Source organism: Sorex araneus, chromosome 7 (genome assembly GCF_027595985.1).
Source record: "Sorex araneus isolate mSorAra2 chromosome 7, mSorAra2.pri, whole genome shotgun sequence".
NCBI lineage: Eukaryota > Metazoa > Chordata > Mammalia > Eulipotyphla > Soricidae > Sorex > Sorex araneus.
The window spans coordinates 37,204,101-37,222,884 of record NC_073308.1 but is presented as its reverse complement, the minus strand read 5'-3'; the positions used below and the strand labels follow the sequence as shown (position 1 = coordinate 37,222,884).

General features: G+C 64.3%; 1 protein-coding gene across 4 annotated transcripts in view; it reads right to left on the bottom strand.

The window, feature by feature from the left end:
• SOX13 (SRY-box transcription factor 13) overlaps positions 1–18,473 on the bottom strand; it is a 34,936-nt gene extending 16,463 nt beyond the window's left edge. Inside the window, exons 1-2 of one of the 4 annotated variants that reach the window (XM_055144678.1) lie at positions 5,458–5,755; positions 4,398–4,513 (exon numbers count right to left, since the gene is read on the bottom strand). In XM_055144678.1, the coding sequence (XP_055000653.1) occupies positions 4,398–4,513; positions 5,458–5,658 (317 nt within the window). In that variant the 5' untranslated portion in view covers positions 5,659–5,755. Of the gene's footprint in view, positions 1–4,397; positions 4,514–5,457; positions 5,756–15,746; positions 15,795–18,206 lie in introns of those variants that run through there. The other 3 variants (XM_055144677.1, XM_055144679.1, XM_055144680.1) reach the window with 3 other exon arrangements.
• Positions 18,474–18,784: the final 311 nt, after the last annotated feature.

Sequence of the window (18,784 nt, the reverse complement as noted above, 5' to 3'; positions counted from 1 at the left end):
GGCTCTGATTCTGCCCGACGTGCTCGCCCGAGCGGCCGGCCCGCGCCCCGGTCTGCCTGGGACCCCCGACATCCACATCCAGCGCCCTTCGGAAACAGAAGCCGGCTAGCTTCCGACCAGAAAAGACAGCCCTGACACGGGGGGTGGGATGAAGTATGGCAGCGCGAGAGGCCCGGACATCTGGAGTCCCCATGCTAGCAATAATAAAATAATCATGGGCACATTGCGGATAAATACTGAGTGATGAGCACGACCAATTAGACGGGCCCCTCGGGACCATCAGAGGAGTTGGCAGATGTCAGACACAAATGCTTGTCACGCTGGCGGGGACCAGCTTTTCAAGGCCCTCCCTCCGGTGAGAGGTGACTCGGGAGCGCAGTGCTCCATCCAAGTCTCGGCCGGCCCACTTCTACGAGCACTGACTTACTTCATCCTTATACAGCAGTTGTCTGAGCCGCTGGGGTTCTGGCCCCATTTGCCAGATGGTGAGGTTGAGGCTCAGAGGTGACCTCAGAGTGGGCAGTCCAGGGCCACCATCACCCCCCTGGGGGAGACAATAGGAGCGGGCCCTTCAACCCACTGTCCATGGTGCAAGGGATCCCTTCTCCCCACTCCCTCCACTCGCCTCTGAAACAGGGACCGTCTGTCTCGTGGCTCGGGACACGGCAGCTTAAAAAGGCTCAGAACATGGGGCTGGGCAGTAGGACAGCAGGGAGGGCACTTGCCAACCAGGGCCCAGTCCCGGCATCCCATACGCCCCGCCCCCCCAGCACCATCGGGAGCGAGTCCTGAGTGCACGGGAACCCCTGAGCAGCAAAGCCCAAACACGAAAGCCTCAGCAACCACCCAGGGTCTCAGCCGGCGCCCGGCGGCTGACTGCCGGCCCTGCGGCCCTCTCCTTCCACGGGTCACGCAGGGCGTCAGCTCGAGGGTGGAAACTGAGGGACTCAGGCTGCCCCGTCACTGATCTGAGCTCAGGCTCTTGCCTCGAGAGGGAAGCCAAGGGCAGACGGGCGGGAACAGACCCCGGTCTCACGCCCTCCCCCGCGCAGCAGGCCAGGAGGCCGGGTGAGGTGAGCACAGCGCCCCTCCTTGCGGGCACACACAGACCGAATGCCAGGCACGGGGCACACCCCCGAGGCCGCCTCCCTTGGCGCCTGCCCCCCCCCCCCCCCGCTATCGCACCCGCTCCAGAGACCTTCTCCTCCCCCCCAGGTCACTGGTGGGCCAGAGGTGGGCCAGGGCTGCTCTGCTCCTGAGACAGAAGGGCCCCGGGGGTCAGCCGGCTGCAGAGCGGAGACCAAAGTGGCCCGGGCGGGTGGGCGTCTAGGAGCAACCAACCTGCCCGCAAGGCTGCAATATGCCCCAGACCCGACCCCTCCTGCTTGTCTCAGCAGTTCTCAGGGCCCTGAGAAGGTGGTGGCAAGAGAGGCAGCTCAATGGTGAGTGCTTCCCACCAGAGGCCCGGGCTCGATCCCTGGCACCACGGGACCCCAGACCCCAAGCTCGGAGTAGCGTCCCCACTACCAGCACTGCTGGGTGTGGCTCCAAAATCCAAACACATAGGCGATGGAGCACCACAGAGAAATGCCTGCGCTCGCTTGCGCTCTCTACTCTCTCTATCTCTTTCGTTTTTGTGCTTCATCAGGCGACACTCAGGACTGACTCCTGACCCTGCACTCGGGAATCACTCTTGGCGACTCTCAGGGACCATAGGCGATGCCAGGGATTGAACCCAGCTTGGCTAAATGCAAGGCAAGTGCCCACCCTACCCGCTGTATTATCTCTCCAGCCCCTCTTTTTTTTTTTGCTTTTCCCGAGGGTTGTGTGGTGAGGCACATTTGGTGGTGCTCAGGACTTACTCCTGGCTTTGCACTCAGGGGTCACTCTTGCCAGGCTCCGGGGGACTATGTGGGGTGCTGGAGACTGAATCTGGGTTGCATGCAAGGCCAGAGCACTACCCACTGGTGCTATGTCATGGTCCCGAGAAATGCCTTTTTTGTTTGTTTGTTTGTTTGTTTGCTCTTTTTGGGTCACACCCGGCGATGCACAGGGGTTCCTCCTGGCTCTACACTCAGGAATTACTCCTGGTGGTGCTCAGGGGACCATATGGGATGCTGGGAATCGAACCCAGGTCGGCCGCGTGCAAGGCAAACGCCCTCCCCGCTGTGCTATGGCTCCAGTCCCCCGAGAAATGCCTTTTATGGGGGCATTTATGATGGCGACATGAAACAGCAACGTGTTGGCAAGGATGTGGGCTGGTGAAACGGTGCAGCTGACACAGACAATGTTGGCTCCCCCAAAGCAAACACAACCCTCCCCTCCCTCCAAGGCAGCCCACCGACTTCCCAACCCCCGGAAAGCAGAGACTGGGAGAAGGTCGGGTAAAGCCCCCAGAGCCACCAGGTGGGAAGGCCCTGAGAGGGGGCACATCTGGTCTGCCCGCCCACCCCACCTTGGACACCCGTCTCTGAGCAGGGGTGATTGCCCCCCCACCCCCCACCCCCGGCTCCCCACTCCCCCCCGGGGAATCCAGCGGGAGAGAATCAGCCATGGGAAAGGAAGTGTGACACACTCCAGCAGCCAGGGGAACCGGGCCAGTACAAAGCCCTGAACTCCATGATCCACCATCGGAGGCGCGAGGTGACGGGGGGCCGGGGAGGGCTGTTCCCCTCGGAGACGCCGGCCACCGCCACACGCGGGGATGGACTTCCGCCCCTGAGCTGGCCGCCGGCGGGCGCGCGCACGACGGAGACCGTGTACCTGCCGGGAACTTCTCCTGCAGCGGAGAGGCGCATAAACAGCCTCCCAGACGGGGCCGTCTGCAGGCGCTGGGAGGCCCGCTTGCTCGCAAAGCCATAATTAACGGCACTAATTGAAGTGTCTAGGGGAGCCCAGAGCCAGACAGGGCCACCTGCCCCACCAGTGAGCCGGCCGGGCCCGGCCCCTCCCTCGCGCGGGCACCTGCCCGCTGAGACAGGGTGGATTTAGGGATCCCCCGCAGGAGGCAGGGGGATCTGGGAGCAGGAAGATGGGGCAGGGGGAGAGATTTAGTCTTCCCTTAATGCCGGCTCTCGGGCTGCCCCGGAAATCCTTCCTTCAAGTGTCCGAGAGGCAGCTGGGAGCAGAGGCCCAGTACCCCCCAGGCCCCCACGCCAGGCCAGTGCTCCCCCCCCCCCGACAGGCTGGGATGGGGTGCAGGCCATCCCCGTGAGTGGGGACACCTCGAACATGGTACAGACGTGGCCGCCCTGCCCCCCACCACACACCCCCCCAGCATCCTTTCTCTCCCCTGGCGGCCCGCTGGGCCTTTGCTTGTCTCTTTCCTCTGACTGGCCCATCCCTGGTCAAGGTGACCCCAGACTCCACATGGGCAGTGTGGCCCACCCAGGGCAGCGCACCCCAAGGGCCCTCGGGGAACCGCTGTGGAAATGGGAGAAAGCCCCCCACCCCGCCCCCTCTTTGTCCATCTCTGACCCAAGAGGAAGAGAGATCAGTGTCCCCTCCCCACTTCCCCCGGTCCCCCTGGGCCCCCATTAGAGACGCCGGCTCCCCTCCCCCACAGCCAGTCTCCTGACCCAGGGGATGGGGGTCAGTGGTGGGGTCACAGGGGGCCCGACTCCATGAAATATTTAACCCTCTCCCTCCTGGCTGCCTGCCCTAGCAGACCTGCTGCTGTGTCAGGAGAGCAGTGCAGAGGCCACCACGGGAGAAGTCCCCGGTGTCTGGGATACCGAGTCCCAGCCCTGCTCGGCCACACCAGGCGAACTGCGCCCACGTCTGACCCAGCTTCCTGGCGCGTCAGGTCTTTCTACACTGGAGGGTTTGCAAAGCCCCACACCCCTGCTCAGGCGCCTTCTGGCCCTGGGAAAGCCTGGGCCACGCCACGCGTGCACAGAGGGGATGGCGGCACCTTCCCGGGCAGAGGGTCTGGGGAGGGCGGCGCCACGTCCCCACACTGGGCACAGAAGCTGCGGAGGCCCGAGAGGCAGTGAAGCAGGTCAGGCGCTTGCCTTGCATGCGGCCGACCCAGTTTCGATCCCCGACACTCCCTCTGGTTCGCCCGAGCACTGCCGGGAGTGATCCTTGAGCACAGAGCCAGGAGAAACCCTGAAGCATCGCCAGGTGCATCGAAACAAACAATAAACAGGACTCCAGGTCTGTGGCCTCCACTTGGAGCCCAGCCTCACCCAGACCCCCGCGTCTCTGCCCAGACAGGCCCCCCTCCGGGATGGCGGGCTCGTCCTGGGCCCTCACTGGGCAAAGCTGACCGGGTCCAAGTGCTCCCTCCCTGCCTCCAAACTATGGTGGCCCTGGGAAGGGCGCCCAAGACCAGGGCTTCCCCGCAGGAGCAGAGGGCTGTGCTGGGCTTCCCGGGCACGGGGCTCCTCGCTCACCTGGGCCCCGGAGCGCCCAAAGGGCCAGCAGCACGGGTCAGCGCAGCCGGCACGGGCCTGCCCCCCTGCGGCACTGGGGAAGCCAGGGCTGTCTCGGTTACCAGACTCAGCGCCAGCTGAAGGAGAGAAAGAAATCTTGGGAAAGGTCCTTTGGAAAGAAAGGATTTTTTTTTTTTTCTTTTTGGGTCACACCCGGCGATGCTCAGGGGTTACTCCTGGCTCATGCACTCAGGAATTATTACCCCTGGCGGTGCTCAGGGGAACATATGGGATGCTGGGGATCGAACCCGGGTCAGCCGCGTGCAAGGCAAACGCCCTACCCCCTGTGCTATAGCTCCAGCCCCGGGACTGCTTTATTGTTGTTTGTTTCTTTGCTTTTTGACCACACCTGGCAGTGCTCAGGGGCTGCTCCTGGCTCTACACTCAGGACTTACTCCTGGCGGGGCCACACAGGGTGCCGGGGCCCAAACGGGGTGGCCCGCATGCAAGGCTATAGCATCCCTGCTGTGCTTTCTCTCCGGCCCCATCCTGGACGTCTGGAGATGCTGGTCAGCTCCTCCCTGTCCACGCTGAGCTGGTGGACGGGCATGACCCCGGCCCCGTGGTCTCGGCCGTCCTCTCACCCCAGCACTGTTCTGGTGGCTCAGCACCCTCGTGCCTTAAAGCTCCTGGCACTTCCTGGGGTGGGACTCGGGTGCTGACGGCAGAGTCTGGTGCTGTGCCGGGAAGCCCAGGGGAAACCATCAAATGCCAGAGCCCGACTGTCTGCGAGTCCCGGGCAGTGAAGAGTGGAGAGTGGAGGACAGGGCACCTCCGAGCGGCCATCAGTGGTGCGGGGGCAATAGGATCTCCCACAGCTGGAGACTGAGCGAGTCTCACCCAGCCACGGCTTTCTCCCTCTAACGGGCCCTGACCACCACACCGCACCACCACCCGGACGCCTCCAGCCCCACGTGGAGGGTCCGGTGGAAGACTGACCCATGGGGCGGCCCGGGGTCAAAGCCAAACAGCACCGGGGAAGAGGAGGAGGAGACACGAGGGGACTCTGAGGCCGACTTACGTGAGGGGCAGGCGGAGGGAAGAAGAGCTTTGCTCCCAGGATCGGAGACCAGTGATGAACGCCGGGGGGAAGCAAGGAGGCCAGCCTGGTGGAGGGGGCGCCATGGCGGCTGCCGTCTGTCTGCCGGAACCCACACGGCCAGCGCCCAGGCACCCGCAGAGCCCTATCTACCACCCCGATCTGGTGAGCAGGGAGGAACATTCCACCAGCTCAGCAGTTCTGCAGAAAGGGGGTGGCTGGGCTCGTGCGCCTCTCGCCCCGCGGGGGCTCCATCTCGCCCGCTGCCCTCTGCGGCCGCCTCACGCACAGCCACTGTCCTGTTGGCGCGGGGGTCTTCCTGCACCCTGACCCCACCCCCAGAGAGGGCCGTCTGGGTTCACACGGGCAGTCGTGGTCCCCAAAGTGGCCCCGCATGGCCCCCATCACCCCACACCGTCCCACACCTCCCCGCAGCACCCCGCAGCACCCCACACCTGGCTCAGGGCTCCGGCCTGTCCCGCCGACACTGTCCCAGCACCCCACGGTCATGCAGGGGCAGCTGTGACCGACCCCCCTTCCTGCCCCGCCTCCTGCCTTGGACCCCGAGCGTCTTCCCCGTGGCCGGAGAACAGAATGTGCTTGGCGGCGGATGCAGGGGCCATAAATTGCGAATCACAGATTCTCGGTCTGAAAAACAAAATAATAGGAGGCCCGGCCCTCCCTCGGTGCTCCTCGGCCTCTGCCGGCTTCCGGGGAGGCCTCCTCGGGGAAGCTGGGCTCTGAGCAGGGCGGCTCCTCTCCCCCCGCCCCCCACCTAGCCCCCCACTTTGGGGTGAGAGCCGGATGGGCCCCAGGAAGCTGCCGCATCCACACTGCCGGGTCTCGCTGACCCTTGGATCCATCCCGCACCTGGTGGCACCGCCCGGCCCCTGCGCTCAGCCCCGAGCGGGCAGCTGCATAGCAGGGATGACCCCGGTGCAGGCGCGGGCAGTGCAGACGCATGCTCAAGGCCCGAGCACCGTCTTCGGAGGGACCGATGGCGAGAGAGGCACGTCCGGCCATGCCTGGGGGAGGCCAGGCACACGAGCAGCCAAATCTCCAGGAAAAAGACCTGCGACCCCCCACCACCAACGCCCACCGCCGTAACCCCCTCCTGCTGGCTCTGCTCCTGGGGCCACCTCGGACGGGGAGCCCCCCCCCCCCATTGCGCTGTCCTGCCCCACTGTCACCCCCTTTGCGGCACGACCCTCCCCGGTCTCAGTCTCGGGGAGAAATGAGTGCCGAGGGGGGAGTCAGAATGGGGGGGCTCAAGGCTCCGGCCAGATCGGTCTCAGGTCGGTCCCGCTCATGACTCTCAGTGCTCACTGCCGCTCCCACCGCCAGAGGCAGAGCAGGAGCTCCCGCGAGGACCCCACGGAGCGTGTCTGGGACCCCCGCGGGGCCTCCCCAGTTCTGCACAGACAGGCCCGGCCCCGAGCCCTCCCCCTGCGAGTCTCCATTTCCTCACCCACGGCCGCGGGTCGGACACGCTGCCCGTCCAGGGTGCAGGGCTGGACACGCCCCCGAGGGAGGCTGGACGTGCACACAGGGGCGCCCGGTGGGCAGTGGCCGGTCCGGACGTGGGGTGTGAGAGTGAGCCGTGCCTGAACTCCGAAACTGCGACCCACTGCCAGGGTGGTCCCCTGACTCAACCGTTCCAGAAACGCTCAGCGGGGTTGAAAGGGCCCGTCCCGGGACGCAGACCGGAAAGTGGGGTCGAGGCAGCCCGGAGCCCTCGCACCAGCAGCAGAGGCAAGGCGGGACAGGGCGCCACAGAAGCAGCGCCCGCCCAGCAGTGCCCGCGGTGCCCAGGAAAGGCCAGGGTTGGCCCTCTTGGCCCTGGGCCTCGGGCATGGCTGAATGAGCTGGGAAACAGCAGCCTGCTGGCCCCTGACCTGCAGGACAGACAGACAGACAGAGCGAGAGGCCCACATGGTTCCTGACAAAATGAGCCCAGCCATGGGGCTGGAGCGATAGCACAGCGGGTAGGGCGTTTGCCTTGCACGGCGGCCGGCCCGGGTTCGATTCCCAGCATCCCAAATGGTCCCTCGAGCACCGCCAGGAGTAATTCCTGAGTACGTGAACCAGGAATAACCCCTGTGCATCGCCAGGTGTGACCCAAAAAGCAAAAAAAAAAAAAAAAGAGCCCAGCCAGAAAGCAGGCCTGACAGTTCCCACCAACCCCAACCGCACGCATCTCAGGGGGCCACAGCCCCCCGACACAGGACATGCCGTGACCCCATTTCACCAGACGGAAAATGCGGCTCAACAAAACAAGGTGAATCGGGGCTGGAGTGTACCATGGCGGGGAGCTTGTCTTGCACGTGGCCAACCAGGGTTCAAACCTGGCATCCCGTATGGTCCCCAGAGCACTGCCAGGTGTGGTCAAAAAAAAAAAAGAAGCGAATGGTCCAGTGTCAAGATTCCAATTCCTAGTGCTACAAATCCAGAACTCTGACTGGGAAGGCCCCCTGCTCTTCACCTGCCTCTGCCGAACTAAGTCTGGTGTTTGTTTGGAGACAGTGGGGCTCGCAGGTGGGCTGGGGTGCAGGACGAGGAAAGACAGGAGCGGCCGGAACAGCCCCCACACCTCACCTGGCCTCCCCCCCCACACCTCCCCGCCCCGCGGATGCCCCTCATGGGGCCGTTTCATCACAGAGAAGGAGACGGAGAGACCGAGACGACCCAGCAGAGACAGCGGGCACCGTCCCTCCTGGCTCCCCTGTCCCTCGTGCCAGGCTTGGCACATGGCAACTACTCAGTGAAGGTTTGATCAGAGGCAGTATAGCAGAGGGCATTTGCACGCAGCTGACCAGGGGTCAAGCTCTCGCATCCCATATGGTCCTGAGCCCAGCGGAAGTGACCCCTGAGCACAGAGCCAGGAGTATGCTCTGAGTACCCTGAATGTGCACCACCAACCCCCCACCCCCCGCCGCGCAAATAAAATAAGGAGAGTAGGGGCTGGAGCGATAGCACAGCGGGTAGGGCGTTTGCCTTTCACACGGCCGACCGGGGTTCGATTCCCAGCATCCCATATGGTCTCCCAGCACTGCCAGGAGTAATTCCTGAGTGCAGAGCCAGGAATAACCCCTGCGCACTGCCGGGTGTGACCCAAAAAGAATAAAATAAGGAGAGCGGAGGGGGCCACTCTTGGGCCCCCAGTCCCACCTGGAATCTCGCCTCCTTCCCGCAGTCCCGACATCCAGCTCTTCTCTCTGCCAGGAAGCTCCAGGAGCTTTTCCCGTGTGTTCCTGGCAACCAGAGTCAGAGCACAGGGTCCCGCCATCCTCCTGGTGGGGCGCCAGCGTGCCCGACCCCCCGGGGGCCTGGTTCACCTAGTCCCGAGCCAGACAGGCGGGTCTGGCAGGCGGCACCTGGCCGAACTCTTTCCCGCACCCTCTGGCCGACCTGGGCTGGACTCTGGGCTCCCCGGCCAGGGAGGAGGGACAAGAGGGCCTTTGTGTCGGCCTCCTGGGACACCTGTCCCCCTGCCGCCTGCCCGTGGCCTCCCTCCCTCGTGGCCAGCCCGCACGGCCTTGTTTATCCGGCAGCACCAGCAGCCGGGGCCGGTGCCCAGCGAGGGGCTCGGGCAGCCCTGCCAGCACCTGCCCTGCCCTGGCAGCCCGGACATGATCACCCGCTGTTGACACGGTTGTTGACTTTCGGGAGGGCAGGGAGGCCTGCAGGGAGGGGAACAGTGCAGGCACCGACACCCGCCAGCCGGCCCGGCCACCTGGCACCCTCTCCCCCAGGTTGTTGGGGAGACCCCAGTCCCGGGCAGCTGGGGGCACCATCACGAGAGCCCACGTCCTCCTGAACCCACAGCCCTGCGCCCCCAGGCCTCCTCCCCTGCACGCGGGCAGATCCCGCTCACTGCTGAAGGAGGCCTTGGGGTGGCGGGAATCCGCCTCTGCCCCGGGTCGGAACCATGGCGTTTGCCCTGCACGTGGCTGACCGGGGTTCGATTCCCAGCATCTCCTATGGGTCCCCAAGCACAGCCTGAGTGACCCCTGAGCACAGAGCCAGGAATAACCCCTGAGCCCAGCCAGGTGTGCCCATTCCCTACCAACCCCCCGCAAAACAAAAACAAAAGCAACTTGTGTTCGTCCTCAAAGCCACGGTGCCGAGGGTCCCTCGGGCAGACCCAGGGGAAACCCCCCAGACAGGTGGGATCTGCCTTGACCACCTGCTCTTTTCCAGTTCTTGCCAAACCACCCCTTCCTACAGGGAGTCTTCCTGGAGTGCCCCCCCGGGTGCCCCTCCTTCCTCAGGGGGCACCCTAGTTGCCCAGACCCCTTTTCCTCTGGCTCAGGACTCTGGGGCGACAGCTGCTCTGAGCCAAGAGCAAACGCCAAGTTAGTTCCACAACTCAAGCCAGAGGGAGGAGGGAGCGAGACAGAAGGTCTGATGGCAGAGGGCAAGGCTGGGGTGAAGAGAGACCCCGTGGGGCCTGGGGGAGGGCGCGCTATGGGGGGAGGCAGGAGCCCCCTATCCTCCATCAGAGCGCTCCCCGCATTAGGTTGTGGGGGGCTGGCCAACGGCCCAAGGGGCTGAAGTGTGAAGGCCACAGCCTGCCCCCCACGGTCCCCTACCCAATCAGTGCCGGGACAGGGTGACAAGAGCCCCAGTCCCCCCCACACCTCATGTTGAGGGGTATGGGCGGAGGTCGGGTGGGCTCGAGAGAAAAGGGGACCGGCATTGGGCAAAGCAGGCCCTGACTCCCCCCGATAGCCAGGACGCAGCTCCTGCCTCCCTGCTCAGCCCACTTCCTCCTCCCGGACCTCTCTTCCGGCCCGAGACACTGAGCCCCTCACCCGACTACACGGAGACACGGCCTCCTCCCGTCTCACCAGGCCAGCCAGGGGTCCCACTCAGGGGCAGTGCAGGAGGAAGTGGGACCAGAGAGGGGACAGCCCGCTGGCTGGCCTCACCCCTCCAGCCCCCTCCCCCTTGGCCTTTTAAGTATTAGTATGATGGAGCCCCACTGAGCAAACACTTACGCCCCCCCCCACATGCACACACACACACACACACACACATGCACATCACACATGCACACACACCTCTCATACACCAGCTCCCACACTGCCCCCACACTACACACCCCCATCACACACATATTCCACACACCCCACACACCAACACATGGACCATACATACCTCCCCACAACATGCATGCATATACCACACTCAGGCACGCCACAGACATACACCACAAACACATGTCACACACACACACACATATACACACAACACACACACAGAGTCACCCCCCTTTCCATCAGCTCCCTCCCTGGTCAGCACCCCTTGAGGTCCAGGCCCAGAGGGGAGCTCTCAGAAAGGGTGACTGAGGCCCCCTCAATTGGGGGGGGCAGGTTTGAGACTGTCCCACCCCCCGTCCAGCCCCAGACGGGAAGCTCTTCCCTACAATTGAGCACAAAGCTGAGATGGGCAAGAAACAGCGCCTTGGTGTCCTCTGAGGGCAGCCGAAGCCAAGGCCCCACTCCCGCTCCTGCTGCCCCCCCACTCCCGCTCCTGCTGCCCCCACCCCCCGCCGACACCAGCGCTCGGCTGCCCACCTCGGTCAGAGCCCGTGGGGTCCCCGCCGCTGGTGTCCTCCCTCCCCAGGGCCCCTCTTGGCGCCTCCTGACTCCCGGGGGCGGAACCCGGGCTGCCTCTCCTGTGCCGTGCCTGATGATCCCGAGCGTGCTCGGTCCATTCCGATTCGTGACACACCCGCCGTCCTCCTTTCAAGGGACAGGGACAGAGAGGGGAGAATCAGCTACTCTTGGGGAGAAAAAGAGAAGAAAACCCAGGTGCTGTCCGGGCGGGCCCTCATCACACCAGCACCTCCGGGCACGCCCAGGGCAGGCCTCACCCCAGTCTCCCCACCACTGGGGGTGCCAGCCACCCCTCCTGCTCCCGGGGCTCACATTCCACTGGGACGCAACATGGGGCCAGGGCGGGCCCGGGGGAGGAGAGCTCGGCCTCCCGGGCTGCTCCCCCGGGGAGCCGGGCCCAGTCGGGGGAAGGGAGCCCTGGTCCCGGTCCCGGTCCCGGTCCCGGTCCAGCCAGGGCCACCCTCCTTTCCCCAGGCCTGAACCCCACCTTAGACGCCGGGGGCCAGCTTCACACAAAATCCCTGCCCCTTCCCCCAACCAAGGCAAAACTCTTGCCAAGGCCTTTTAAATGCTAAGGCCACGCGGGGGGTGGGGGGGCCTCAGTACCCAGACTCCCCACGGCAGGCTGGCGGCCCAGGGTGGAGGGGCAGCCGGTTCAGAAACAGGTGGCAGTGGGGAGTCTGAAATTTCCTCCTTCCCTCCATTTCTTCCTTCTTTCCTCCCCTCCGCCACTCCCTGCATGCACACCCCTCCCCGAGAAACTGCGCTGGGCGCTGGGCTCTGGGCCTCGCTCTGCCACAGGGAGGGGGCTGGCATGTGGTGGGCCCAGGCTCCGTCCTGGGCACCCCAGCCAGGACAGACTGCGGCGTGCAGAGCCAGGAGTAACCCCAGAGGCTCTGGGCGGGCACAACAGCCAACCAGCCAACCAACCAACCCAAAGACTGTCCTTGGTTAGAATCCTCAACATTTATAATCACGCGTCGCTCTCCCACGGGAAGCCGCTGGGCCACACAGCTGGGCGTGGGGGGGGGCCTCCCAGATGAACTGGGAGAGGGGCCTGGCCACTTGGCCACTTCCTCCCAGCCTGACCACTTGCTGGATCCCTCGGCCTGCAGCTCCCGCCCCCGACCCAGGCATCCCCCCAGAAACAGGAGAGCAAGAGCAGGCCAGGAGGGGCAGGAAGCTGCCGGGGGCCCGTCTGTGACCCACCTGTCCTCCGCAGGTACGGGGCAGACTGGGGGGCTCAAGAGGGAAAGGATCAGGGAAGCCGTCACTCTGATCCGAGCTGCCGGCCACAGCCCCCTCCTGAGTCCTCCCATCAGGTGAGGCCAAGGACGCCCCCAGGAAGGCCCCTGAGTCCTGCGTGGGAGCAGGAAGACGGGGGAGGAGGGGGACAGCAGGAGCCATGAGGCCACCATCACCGGGCCCCGGTGACGGCCCTCCTGGCTCACACATCCGGGTTCCAGCAAAGGGTGAGGATCGGAGCGAGTCTGGGCAGGAGCGAACCCTGTTAAGTCAACAGTGCGCACAGAACTCATTCCCATTCAGGGCACGATTCACGGGGGGCCGCGCCCGCCCTCCTGCACAGAACCCTTTTCAAACACTCCGTCTCACCCCCACCACAGCCGCATTTAAATTTCACTTTTTTTCCAGAGACACCAACGTCCTGGGACCTGCTCGGGGGAGCTGCGTGATCACGGCCCGACTCCCAGCAACCCCTCGAGTGTCCAGTCCTCCAGGGCAGCGACGCCAAGACCCTCCGAGAAACAGGCCTCGCCCAGGCCAATGTGTCCAGCCACACCAGCCCAAACCGGAACCAAGTCAAGGAGCCAAGCTTGAGACGTGCACAGACACAAGCCTCTTAAGAGTTCTGAGGCGCTGCTATGGCCCCATTTCACAGGCAGGAAAAGAGAGGCTCAGCGATGTTCCTTCTCGGGGCAGGAGGAGGTAGGGCATTTGCCCTGGATTACCATCCCCGGCATCCCCTATGGTCCCTGGAACCCTCCCAGGAGTGTAACCCCTGAGTGCAGGCAGAGCCAGGAGTAAGCCCTGAGCACTGCCGGCTGTGACCAAAACTACAAGCCAAAGCAAGGAGATGTCACCTCTCTCCTGGGTCTGAATCCCTCTCCCTGACCACACTAGTTATCAGTGGAGAAAATGGTCCCTTTCCCCAGCAGGAGGAAATCAGCAAAGGGGACAGTCCCCAAGCTGGGCTGCATGGGGACTCCTCACCACGACTGACGCAGGCAGTCTGGGCCCTGCTCTGAGCTGGAGGGCGGGGTCCCCTCCAGGCAAGGGGCAAAGGGAGGGCCAGGCTGCACTGGTCTCCCCAGAGACTGTCTACCCGCCCCCCCAACAAATCTCCGATTGGCCCACCCTAATCTCAGGCCTCATCAGAGTCCCATCCACCCCCCACTGGTGTCTCCGCTTCCCCTCTTGCTGGGCTCCTAACTGCTCTCACCACCCACAGAACCACCCTCTCATCCACAATTTTCCACTTCCCCAAGTAATTCATGACCATTGTAGAAGACTTTACCAAAAAAAAATAAATAAATAAATCAAAAAAATAAACAAAAATCACCCACACGTCCAGCGCGAAGGATTAGCTCTGTAAACATTTCGAGGCAGCCGTCTGATCTCTCTGGAAGGGGGTGAGGGGCACGCGGACACATAATTATCTGCATGAGTCTGGGACTACGCTATCGCTTTATACCATTTCCCCTTTTGATTTGCTATGTTTCTCGGCTGTAAGTGATTCTTTTTTAAACTGGGCTTTCGGGGGAGGGGGGCTGGAGAGATAGTACAGGTTAAGCTTGCCTTGCCCACCGCCTACCCCGGTATCTCCAATCCTGCCTGTGGACTCCCCGAGCACTGCCAGGAATGATGTCAGCGCAGAGCCAGGGCTAAGCCCTGAACACAGCTGGGTGTGGGCCCCAGAGCTCAAAATAAATAATAATAAGCCATGCTTTCTGGGTTTTGTTTATACAGATATAGTTCACACAAGCACACTGTACTACGTTCAAAAGGAACAAAAGGACACAGCAGTTAGGATTGAATTTGCCTTGCACGTGGCCAACTGGGGTCTGATTCCTGGCCCCCCATGTGGACCCCTGGACACCACCAGGAGTGATCCCTGAGCGCAGAGCCAGGAGTAAGCCCTGAGCACTGCCAGGGTGCCCCAAAGCCAAATAAGAAAGAAGTCTTGGAGCTGGAGTGATAGCACAGCGGGTAGGGCGTTTGCCTTGCACGCGGCTAACCCAGGTTCGAATCCCAGCATCCCATAGGGTCCCCTGAACACCGCTAGGAGTAATTCCTGAGTGTAGAACCAGGAGTAACCCCTGTGCATCGCCGGGTGTGACCCACAAAGCAAAAAAAAAAAAAAAAAAGTCTTGTTTCCACCGTACTCTCAGCCACCATTTTCCTTCCCCCGGGGAATTCTGGTTTCCTGTGTACCCATCTTTGAAAATCAGTTATCAGCAGAGGCTGCAGCCACAGTACCGCGCGGGTGAATAGCCTTGCACGCAGCGACCCAGGCTCAATCCCTGCTCCCCATAGTCTCCTGAAGGTGCCAGGAGTGAGCCCTGAGCACAGGGTCAGGAGTAAGACCTTGGGGCACAGCCAAAAACCAAAGGAAACAAAAGAAAGAAAGAAAGGGGGCCGGAGCAATAGCACAGCTGGTAGGGCGTTTGCCTTGCATGCAGCTGACCCGGGTTCAATCCCTGGCATTCCATATGGTAATTCCTGAGTGCAGAGCCAGAAGCAACCCCTGGGCATCGCCGGGTATGGGCCCCAAACCAAAGAACAAAACCAAACCCAGACTCCTAGACATTCCACCTGCCCCCCCAGGTTCCATATAACCTCGCTCGCACCTCTGATCTCTGCAGACTGATCTACCAGGGGCTGGGGAGACAGCACAGCAGCTAAGGCACTTGCCTGGTGCGTGACCGACTCGGGGTCGCCCCCTGGCACCCCATATGGCTCCCTGAGCCCACCAGGTGTGCTCCTTCAACGCTGCCGGGTGTGACCCCCAAAACAAACCCCACGCAGTCTGGTCTGCTCCTGGGGCTCTCGTTTCTGCTGCTCCTCCTCCCCAGGACGCCTTTTTCACAGCCCGGCCCCTGGTGTCAGGCAGGCCCCGCGCACGCACATGCCTCACCTCACACGCGGCATTTCTCCACATCACAGGCAAGCAGACTCTGTCCCGGCTCTTTGTTTCCAGGCACTATCTGCCCAGCTCCTGGGGGGCAGACAGGTTCTGCCCCGACCCCCAGGGCCTGGTGTCTCAGGCACTCAACAAAATTCTGCTGAGGATGACCACCAGGCTGTGCTCACTGAAAACCGCACGCCTGCAGGACCACTGAGCATAGAATAGGGTGCTTTAGCCTCGCCAACCGCCGACCCAGGTTCCATCTCTGGCCCCCCAGACGGCCTCCCCACCCCCGGCACTGCCAGAAGCCCTGAGCACTGCCAGGTGTGCCAACCCCAAACCCAACCCCATCTGCCACCCCCCCAAAGAAACAATCTTTCGGCCACATCTTTGCCCTTCCTGGTCCTCAACGCCTGCCATGGGGTTAGAGGTCAGGAGAGAAGAGGAAGCATCCTCAGGCAGTGGGGCTAGGCAGAAGTCACTCTTCCGGTTCGCCAGCTCACCGCTTATTAGGGTAGCCTATTGGCAGGGTCCAGAATCAGCCCAGGAGCACGTTGACACTCAAATTCTCTGCAACTGCAAGTGGAAAGTTAAGAGGTGAGACTTTCCCCCTCACCTGCCCCAAATTCCACATCCAGGAACCGGGGCGTTGGGTATTCTAGCTTCCCAAGTGAGCCCTGGAGGCAGGTGACGACGCAGCAGCCACCCACCGCCACTGCCCAAGAGTCCTGCTCCCATCGGAGCAGCCCCCGCCCAGCCCACCTGCTTCTGCGCCCCCGGGGGGACCCAGACACCTGGGCTCCTCTCTCCGGAAATCCAGCAGCCCCAGAGACACAAATGCGCACATCCAATCCGGAGCCAGCAGCCCGGGCCAGGACACTGCAAGGATGCCCCCGAGGGGACGACGCTTCCTTCCTGGGACCACCACACGTTCCCCCCCCCACCCCCCGCATTCCCACCGAGAAAGCAGTTGCAACGGGGCTAAGAATGATTTGCAAGGGTGAGGAGAGACTGAGGAGCAAAGGGGGGGGGGGGAGATGAAAGAGTTAACAAGCCGGTGGTATTTATCCGACAAGGTGCAAGATGGGAGAGTAGAGAACAGAGAAGCTGGGGAAGCAGTGTGAGCCTGCCTCCTGCCCAGACACGGACAATTATGATAATTGATTAAATGAGCCCAGCCGCAGAGGGCAGTGGAATCACAGGGGAAGACCGTACAAGCAACTAACATTTCTCCAGCGCCTGCTCTAGCAGTGCAGAGGCCTCCGGCCATCGGGCCAGTTCTGAGTAGGCATTGTTGGTACTCAACCCCACAGCGGCGCAGTCGGCTGCAGGCTAGGAAACTCAAACTGCTCGGGACCTTGTTGCCAGTGGAGTATCTGAGACCTGATTCCAGAGCCTTGGCCCCGGCGCTACTGCTGGGCTCTCTGGCCCAGCCCGGAGGGGCGTGGGATCGGCAGCTTTCAAGTGCCCATCCGTGGCCGGTTTCAAGCCTGTCTTTGCACAGGGGGGAGTGGGGGGGGGGAAACCCAGGAAAGTTAAGGGTCCCGCCCGAGCTCAGGACAGCAGAATTAGGGTAGAATTCGGACCCAGCCTCAACTTCCTGTGAGAGCACGGTGGGAACCGGGGTCTCTGGAAACCACAGCCGGTAGCAGCATCCTTTTTTGGCTGTCTTTCACGAGACCCCTTCACCAGCACCGGAGCCCAGGCGCCCTGCCCGGAAATTCCCACAGAGTCCAAGCAAACTTCCCAGGAAAACTCCTCGGCTTCCTCCGAGCCCCTGTCACCGAGGCGGCTGCCAAAAGCGCGGCTGGAGTCTTCGCAGCTGCCGGCGGCCCACCAGGGCGGGAGCCGCTGCCCTGCACTCGGGGTCCTCCCGGGAAGGGCCAGGACTGAAGTTCAAAACGCACTTCCCGCCCAAGGCACGGCTCGCGGCCCCGCCCGGGGCTCTCGGCCACCCCCACGTCCCCGTCCTCCCCGGCGCGGGTTAATGGGGCACCTCCAGCCTGGAGGAGGCGGCGCGGGCGGGCAGCCGGGAGAATCCCGCGGGCGACCCCTGCGTGCCTGGGGACTGGAAACTGCCGGCGTGCGTGCGTGCACACACACACACACGCGCGCGCGCACACACACACACACACACACACGCACACGCACACGCGGCCGGGGGTGAAGCCGCCGCTGCGCACACACGGGCACACACGCGTGTGCGTGTGCGCGCGTGTGTGTGCGGGGTGTGTGTGTTTACGTATGGAACGCGCGGGGTGGGAAAACAATGGCGAGCCGCCGGGAACCCGGCAACTCGCCCTCCTCCCCACCTCCTCACCTCCCTCCCCGCCGGGCGCGATTTGCATTTGCAGGGAAATCGGGGAAGAAAAGATTCACCTCCGACGGGCAAAGGCGGAAAAAAATGGGGGTTGGGAGGGGGGGGCTGGCTCCGGGCTGGACCGGGAGCAGCAAACCAACCCGAGGCAGCAGCAGCAGCAGCAGCAGCAGCAGCGGCAGCGCGGGGCCGGCCGGCCGGGGAGGGGGGCGGAAGGGTGCCCGGGGCGGCGCGCGCGGCCGGGACGCGGGGCGCGCGGGGGTCTGCGCGCGCGGGCGCCCGCACCCGGGGTCGCCGGGGCTTCTGCTGGGCAGCCGGGCCCCCGCGGCTCCTCCGCAGGCTGCTCGGCGGGGCCCGGGGCTCGGCCCGTGGCGGTGCGCGCCGTCACCCCGGCCTCGCCAGGCTGCCCTCCCTCTGCACCGCGCCCCAGGGGTGCCCGCGAGGAGCCGCTGCCGGCCTCGCCGCGGCGCGCTGGGGTGGGGGGGCGGGTAAGGGAGGGGGCACCCGTTCCTTCTCGATCAAACTTTGTCGAGAACGCCGGGCGGCCGCGCCGCGAGCCGGCGTGTGCCCAGCAGCGTGGGGGCGCGAGTGTCAAACTTCCGAGGGTGGGGACGGGGCGCGCGGCGCGCGGAGGGGGCGCACTTACTATCCGCCGGGCGCTCCTGCTGCTCCGGGCTCCGGGTCCTGGCGGCGGGCAGCGCCGGCTTCCCGCTCACATGCCCCGGCGGGGCCGCACGGGGGCACGCCCCCCGCCGTCGGCCGGGGAGTCGCCGGCCACTCGCGGCCACCCCGGCTCCGCGCCCCGCGACGGGCCGGCGTCCGGGCCGGCGAGCTGGGTTCCGGCCGGGCGGCGCCGCGGCCGCGGCCAGGCCGCTCTCTGCACTCTGCCCTCTGCCCCGGCCGGCCGCCGGCTCCGGCCCGCCGCGCGCCCGCCCGCCCGCGCCCGGCGCTCGGGCTCCGCGCCCCGCCGCGATCGCGCCCGGCTCGGCGGCGCCCCCCGAGCGCGGAGCCCGGCTCGCCGCCCCCCGGGCCGGCCGGCGGCACCCGCGCGCGCACTCCCCGGTCCCGAGCCGGCCGCTCGCTGCTCGCGCCGGCGAGGCGACTCCACAGCCAGCCTCGGAGGAGAAAGAGGGAGGGAGACAGCGCGAGCGGGGGGAGGAGGAGGGAGGAAGGGTGGGGAGAGGGAGAAGGAGGGAGGGACACAGAGGTCCCTCCTCCTCCCTG